Here is a 7,567-nt window from a genome sequence, read left to right on the forward strand (position 1 = left end):
ATTGAAGATTGCGCGAGAGACCGCTGAGTCCGAGTCTGTTTCCGATGTGCAATCATATGAAATGGTTGAGTTACGTCGTGATGCTGCCGAGAATGAGCAAGAAGAATTCTTTGGCACGTACATGTTCAACGAGAAATTAGCGTTCGTTGAACGTAAGATTCGAGAGCGTGACACAAGCGATTAGCACAACCGCACATTTTTTTGTAGTATATAACAACAACAAGAACAAAAAAAACACAATTTTCGTATTAATTTTAATTAATTTCACAAAAAGAAAGAATCTAAGAATTTTTATGGTCGAATAATAATAAAATAAAGACATAAAGACTTGGTGGAGACACCATAAAATTTTTGTGTGTTTGTTTGAGTGTCGGAGTTGGTGCAGCTGCGCCTATCTACAGTGGCTTCTTAATTTCACTTCTGAGTATACAGTGTGCCCATCTTAGACTTCGTTAGAACATTCGTCAAAATTCCATAATTTTCCAATTCACACATCCGACCACTTAAGATTTTGGATTTATTTTTAGAACTACGTCAGATGGGAAGTGGTTTCTTAGAGAGTCTCAGAGTTTTTGTGGGAGAAGAAGAGTATGAGGGATTCTTTTGAATTTCGACTGACCGAAATCGGCGCTATTTTTTCCGGGACTTTTTTATATATGCCTAGTTAGGCCTTGGTCCCTAGGCCCCAAAACCAGTCTCAGATAATTTTGATCTTCCACACCTGTCTGGTGGTAAACGGTGCCAAGTCGAAAAAAGGGATTTCGTAGTCCGGATTTCATTTCCCTAAGGGGACGAGGACACGGGCGTGTATGGGCTCGTTGGAAAGCTGAGGTCGAGTACTCCCGGGGCAAATATTAACTTCAATAAAATTGATGATTATCGGACGAAAATATGACTTCCGGAAAATTTCTCAAAGACGATGGAATCTCGGTGAACTTTGACGAGGGCTGTGACATCACTGATGCAATTATTTGATTAAATTATTGTTTATTATGAATGTGGAGGTCCTCAGCTTTACACCGATACCCATATTTAGTAGTTATTGGGGTGGAATGCACAGTTTTTATCTTTTGAGTATTCACGTACGCCGCTACTCGAACCGAACGACTATGTTGTATTTTCTGCTAGTTTTTAAGTCAAATTAAAGCATGATTAAGGTTGATTTTTGATTAAACATTTATTAGAAAACATTTGTATCTTGTGAATTAATTATTTCGTACAAAACAAATTGTAAGCTTTAGAAAAATCTTTCTCTGAAAACTTTAATTGTCTTCCTGAGACCGTTGTAGAGGCGGGAGGATCTAAAACGCACAACAATGCGGCACTACTGATCCACATATCAACTGAAAATATTTTTGACCGGAAAACGTTGGGATTTTTTTCCGAACTGCTGATTAAGGGAACAAGTTTTACATCCCCACATTCTTTATCAATTTTCGTAACCTGGCCGATCCGCATAACGTTTTCGAAAATGAACGCTACGTACTGTCCCGCTTCAGGATTTATACGTTCATGTTCAGCCTCATCTTCTACTTCGAAAATAGAAAACTTTTCGCCAGTCTCTGCTGCAGAATACTGTTTTACAAACATCATCGGGCAATCATCAGATGGGATAAACGCGTGAGCAGAACGACTGCTCAATTGCGCTGTGAGTAGTTTAACTTTCTCTTCGGAAATGTAGATGAATTTCAATTTATCGGACGCTAGTTTCTTTTGGCAGTACTCAAAGAAGTGCAGTGGTGTACTTATTATATGTCCCCTTTTGCTGGCTTGTCTGACATTGTGTTTACAAATGCCCGATGCAGCATCACAGCTTGATTTTCCGTGAGCTGTGACACTGAAGTGGTGTTCGCATTTCACATCAAAATCTTTCTCGTGATGTAGAATATTGCAGAAATTTTTATATCCTTTGTATTGCCCAGCACTGCCATCAGATATAATATACACTTTTTCAAGACCGTCGACCAGATTTTTCATCTCAACCATAACTTCGTGATAGAAGCAATAAAAAGCAATATCGGATTGTCTGGCTCATAACGCTACCATTATGAGCCAGACAATCCGATATCACTACATACGCCACATCAGTCAGTGCTTTGGTGAATTTGTTGAAGTACTGGAGAACAAACGGATGAATTGTTGCCTGAGGCGGTGACCAATGATAACTTTGCACAGAGTCCTGAATCAGGAATGTAAAATTCTGCCCGTAGTCAACATTAGCAATGATTGCTTTTTCAAAAATGATTTTTTCTTTGAGGCCTTCGAATAATTCGTGTTGTAACTTGTTGATGTATTGGTGAAGTGTTATCTTTGGAATGTACCGCCGAACTCTATCACAGAACAGATCCAAGCTTTCAGTGATTTGTAATAGATCACACCTATCTGTAGTTACCCACTGATAAAACGATATATCTTCTTCTTCTCGAATTTCGGAAAACAACGAATCGATTTTTTCATCAACAAATTACAAAAGCCGAGCCAACAATCCCTTCGAGCATCGTCATACAAAAATTCTTTGATAATGAGTTTTGGATGTAGCTCTCGATGAATGTGTGGAGTCAAGTAATAACTTAAAATTTCCATGGATTAATGGATTATACATGTGCAGTTTCGATGCTGACCTCGGTTCCACACCCAACGACATTGACGAGGACGGTGTTTAGCGAATTCTGACAGTGATATTGAATGGTCTGGATAATTTTGTGCAAACTCCAAGTATAGCTCATTCAAAGTAAGCAACATTAATTGCTTTGCCACCCTTTCTTTGTTTCCTTGTGGATTTTTGTCTGAATACACTGTGTCGTATTGTCCCGGCAATATTTTGCTGTACATCGGCGATAGGTAGTGCTCATTAACCTTAAGTTTAGTTTCGTCTGAAATTTTCTGCCTCTCCTTCCTCTCTGTGAAGCTAAAAGCACCATATTCATTTCTCAATTGACTGATTTTTTTGCCTTTGTACGCGGACACATTGAGTAAGGACGAAATGTCTGAAATTGTTTTGCTTTTAGGTAGACACGTTGCTAACAGCAGTTTCTCTCTTTCTGTAGAAATCGTCTCATATTTATCTTGGATGTCTTTTGTTAACTGATCACAATCATGACACTTTCCATATTGAGAAATGTCGATCGACTCTCCAGTCAAAATCTCGTTCTTCGTTTTTTCCAAAATAATTCTGAATCTGTTTTTGACTTCGGAAATTCGTTGTGTGTTAGAGATACCACTTGTCAAAGGAAGGATCTGAAGGCTACGCAAACAATTATCAAATACATATTGAGCATCCTCATTCGCAATGGAAACCTGAGACGAAGCATTTGTATACGACGATGAAGATTGTTGAGTGATTGTTGAACTACTCTCTTCTAGTATTTCATCGACGTCCATCAGTTCAATCTTTCTACCTTCATTATAATGATGTCTTATTTGACTGTAGCACACGTTACATAACTGTTGGCCCTCGTGTATAACTTTGCCGATGAAGACATTATCACATTTCAACTTAAAGTCCGCTGATACCGTTTTAACATTGCATTTCTTAGCACTGAGCCCATGAGTATTAAATGGGTCCACGCAATAGTGCCAAACCATATTGTTAATTACAAGTATAAGTCTTAAAGTTTACAATACTTTCGAATCACATTTAAAACGTAATCTTTGAACTATTTGTTTTTGAATCGATCAAAACACTGTTTGGCGCTTTTTTACGTTCAGAAAAATAGTGGGGCTGAGTTGACGCTCACATATTAATAGTTTTGGGGCCTAGGGACCGAGGCCTAACTAGGCATATATAAAAAAGTCCCGGAAAAAATAGCGCCGATTTCGGCCAGTCGAAATTCAAAAGAATCCCTCTATGTGATATGCGAAATGTCAAAAGTTTTACATTGCTGTTCCAATTTTGCCAGATTTCCCTTCAACCCGTCTTAATCCAGTCACAGATCTATCTACCCCACTCTGAACGGCTCAAGCTTATGATACAAACAGAGTCTCAGTGTGACTGTCACGTGACATTTGCCTTTGCCATTTGGCAGCTGGAAAAAGTTTGTAACTTTCGTTGTTTATTTGGGCAGCTGGAAAAATTTGGTCACTTTCGGTTTATGGTTTGTAAAAGGTGAGTAAATGTTTGTAAAAGTTTTGCAATGATTTAAAAGGTGCGTAAAAGTTTGTAAAAAGTGTGCAAAACTTGTGTAAAAGTTTGTAAAAGGTGTGGAAAAGTGTGTAAAGGCTTTTGTAAAAGTATGTAAAAGTTTGTAAAAGCTATGTAAAATTGTGTGTGTTGGCGCTAGCGCCACGGGATCCTACTAGTCTAGAAGAAACCTCAGAAATCCTTCAAAATCCATTTGAATTCTAAAACTAGGAAGATGGTGGACCATGTGGAGTGCCAGATATTTGAAAACCAATATGCTACCACCTCATTATTATTACCAAAAGTCCCGAGAGGAACCGAAGAAAATCTCAGAAATTCTTCAAAATCATAAAGTTGTGGAACTGGGAAGATGGTGGACCATGAGGAGTAGTGCAACTTTGGAAATCAGCCACCTCAATTATTCTAAAAGCTATATTTAAAGCCCTTCACGATGTAGAAAGGCGCTCGATTTCCCTGAAAGGCAGTACCGCCTTCCGTTTCATATTATATTCTTAACAAACTGTAATAAACTTTTCGAAAATGTGAACGGTAAAAATGTGTTTATTTCTGACCCATTGGAGAATCTGACTCGGAGAATTTCGTTGGAGTCCTCTCGCTATGTTTGACTGATCAGTTGAGTAATCTGTTAACAACAGCGACGAGAACAACAAGCAATGAACTTCGGAGAGTCTGTTGTTATTCTTAGGAAGTAGTAGATTTGGCTTACACAATTTGAAAATACTTAAATCAAAAGTAAAAGAGTCGACAGTAACACTAATCGCTATGTTTGCAGTCTGTAGGTGGTTGAGATAGCGAAAATAAATTACGAGGCACTGAGTCTACTCTATTTTAATTGTAAAATTCGAATGTAACAGCCAGTAATTTAGCATTATGTCCATGGTACTTGCACCCATTCTGGCTTCCGTTTAAAACTTTTAAAGGGAACAAGTGCTACCGAATACGCAGTTTGCTTGATTTATGGGTTTCACTGATGCCGATGAGCCGACCAAGTTTGCCAGTGTTGTTCCAAGATTTCTCATTAGGATGTCTCGTGGTGGCTTGCGACATGCAACCAAAATGCCATTTCGAGGGTAACAAATAGCAATGAATATGCAAAGATTGTCGCACGTCGTCACCTTTTTGAACAATTTCTTCCTAACTATTCTAGTTGATGGTAGCTTGACACACGTTGTTACAGGGCTCATGGTATGCTGAATGTATTCCGGATTGCTGGTGTCAAAGTTGTCGATTACTCTCCGACAGCCAGCGGCATCTTTGAGCGTGGCGGTACGTTTACCGTTGGGACATACAGTCCAGGAAATTTGTTCGCATTCGAGGACATAGCTGGAGGTAGTATATACCATGACCAGTTCACCGTCCAGATACTAATAGTTATAGTTAGATCGAATGAAAGTTCTGCAAAAATGGAAAAAATCAAAAATTTTCGCTCTACCTTCAAGTAGGAAGGGTTGTGTCTGTATCTTTCAAAATTGGGGCACACCCCGTTACCGGCAGTTACACCAATTGATATTAAGGTAATCGTCAGTATTTGCCACATTTTCAATGTTTTTTGTTCTTCAAATTTGCAATGCAGTCGACTGTCTGCAACTATGCGATGTATCTGAAGTCACAGTTGACTGAGCTCTAATTTTTGGAGCGACGATGTACCCGTTTTATACAGAAAATAATACAGACCCGTCAGCCGGTAGCAACGGCTGATGGTACGAAGCAAGTAACTTTCACAACAACAACTGGAGAACGGTTCGGGTCAGGGCCGAACTGGCTACCAAAGGGCTCTCCTGTGAAATGTAGGAGAATACGCCATTTTGTGGGGGTTCCGTATATTACCTATAATTTAGGGCTGGTTTTTTGCACGAGCTTTGTGCTTATTATAGACGGCTGGAACACCGACTTTTCAACAGCTGCTCCTTTTATAACTACAACACACAAAATGTGCTAGTCAAACAAGTTAAAATTTACACAATAAACTAGAACAAATACTACAACTATATTATCGGCTACATTTAGCCGAACTCTGTTGCAAAAACAAATAAATTCTGTTCGTGACATGCACACGGCACTGAACAATTCACTTCATTTTATCGATTTAAATAATTCAAAGAATCGACGCAAATAGGAAGGGAATGGCGCTAATTGGAACAACAGGATAAAGTTGAGAAGAACTGCCGTGAGTGTGTGGGTCGAGGGAGACGAGGCGTCGGAGCTATTCAAAATTTTAATGCAGTTTGCAGATTTCAATGCAATGAACAAAAGAAGTGGGTTCCTAGTTTTCTAGCCCATCATCCTGAGGAGCTAGATCTGGGAGTCGGTTTGGAAGAGACAACAAATGTTGGCATCTGAACGATTTCAAGTAAGAAGTAAGAAGCACCCTTACGATCAAATGCGGACGAATGACGAAAACACGAAAAAAGGCTTTAATCTGAAACGATCCCACTTGTAGAATTCTAGGATTTTTAGGACTCTTTAACTGTTTCTTTACACAATCATCGTAACGCTCCCAGAATAAATCTAAGAAATCTTTCAAATTTCTTGAATTCTAGAACTAACAGGAATATTGTGGACCATCTGGGTGCTACAATTTTGAGAGTCAATATTCTACCACCTGAATAATGCCAAAAGTCCATAACGGTACCGAATACAATTCAGAAATCTTTCACAGTCCTCATGTTCTAGAACTGGGAATGGTGTACCATGAGGAGTGGTTTAACTTTAAGAACCAACCTAACACCTCATTAATTCCAAAAGATTTATTTTTTAATCGGCTTACATTTAAAAGCCATCACCTTTCATTCTTCGGTCGAGTAATACGATTTGGACTCAATCTCTAAGGGCTCTAGCTCATGATCCAGTGTACCGATTATCCAAAACTTTTTCTCACTTCCTCTCATTTCCTTCATCTTGTAAAAATATAAGGGGGAAAAACCTTGATCAGCCCCGCGACGTCACTTTGTCCACCTCATCTCCGAATCTTCTCGACCAATGTTTTTCATTGAAATCTGTGATCTTACAAATGTCAACCTATCAGGGAAATAAGAATTTTCAATTTCGGTTGGCATGTTGTGGTAAATTTAAAAATAACTTAAAACAGACAATAAAATGGGCTCTGCCTGCGCAATCCGAAGATTCTGCGAATAGACACTATTCGCAGAAATTGCGAACAGCATGACCGTCTGTTGTTACAGCAATGAATAGTATTAAAACAGGCGCCATGTTTGGACAATTGCTAAGTTTCCATAACTACATCGTACACAAAATATTCACTTCAAACAAGCTTAAGTTTACACAACAAAATTAGAACAAACAATGGAAATTATTTTTGTATCCGTATTTGGTCGAACTCTGTTCCAACCAGGGACTATTTTTGGGAAATATATTTTCCTTCCGAATTTTTTTTTGATGGAATCTCAGGAACCTCCAGGACATTCC

At 38.8% G+C, this 7,567-nt stretch overlaps 1 protein-coding gene across 1 annotated transcript; it reads right to left on the bottom strand.

The window, feature by feature from the left end:
• Positions 1-4,951: 4,951 nt before the first annotated feature.
• On the bottom strand, positions 4,952-5,738 carry LOC119082871. Its single transcript, XM_037192532.1, has 2 exons — positions 5,574-5,738; positions 4,952-5,505 (listed from the first exon to the last, which is right to left on the bottom strand). The coding sequence occupies exons 1-2, from the start codon at positions 5,676-5,678 to the stop codon at positions 5,056-5,058; spliced, it is 555 nt and encodes a 184-aa protein (XP_037048427.1). The 5' UTR covers positions 5,679-5,738; the 3' UTR covers positions 4,952-5,055.
• Between the last annotated feature and the right edge of the window lie 1,829 nt (positions 5,739-7,567).

This window comes from Bradysia coprophila, unplaced genomic scaffold, assembly GCF_014529535.1.
Source record: "Bradysia coprophila strain Holo2 unplaced genomic scaffold, BU_Bcop_v1 contig_50, whole genome shotgun sequence".
NCBI classification, from domain to species: domain Eukaryota; kingdom Metazoa; phylum Arthropoda; class Insecta; order Diptera; family Sciaridae; genus Bradysia; species Bradysia coprophila.

Coding starts and splice junctions, on each gene's coding strand:
- LOC119082871 (XM_037192532.1), bottom strand. CDS start 5,678: ATGTGGCAAATACTGACGATTACCTTAATATCAATTGGTGTAACTGCC. Junction 5,506..5,573: donor ACAACCCTTCCTACTTGAAG/GTAGAGCGAAAA, acceptor TATAACTATTAG/TATCTGGACGGTGAACTGGT.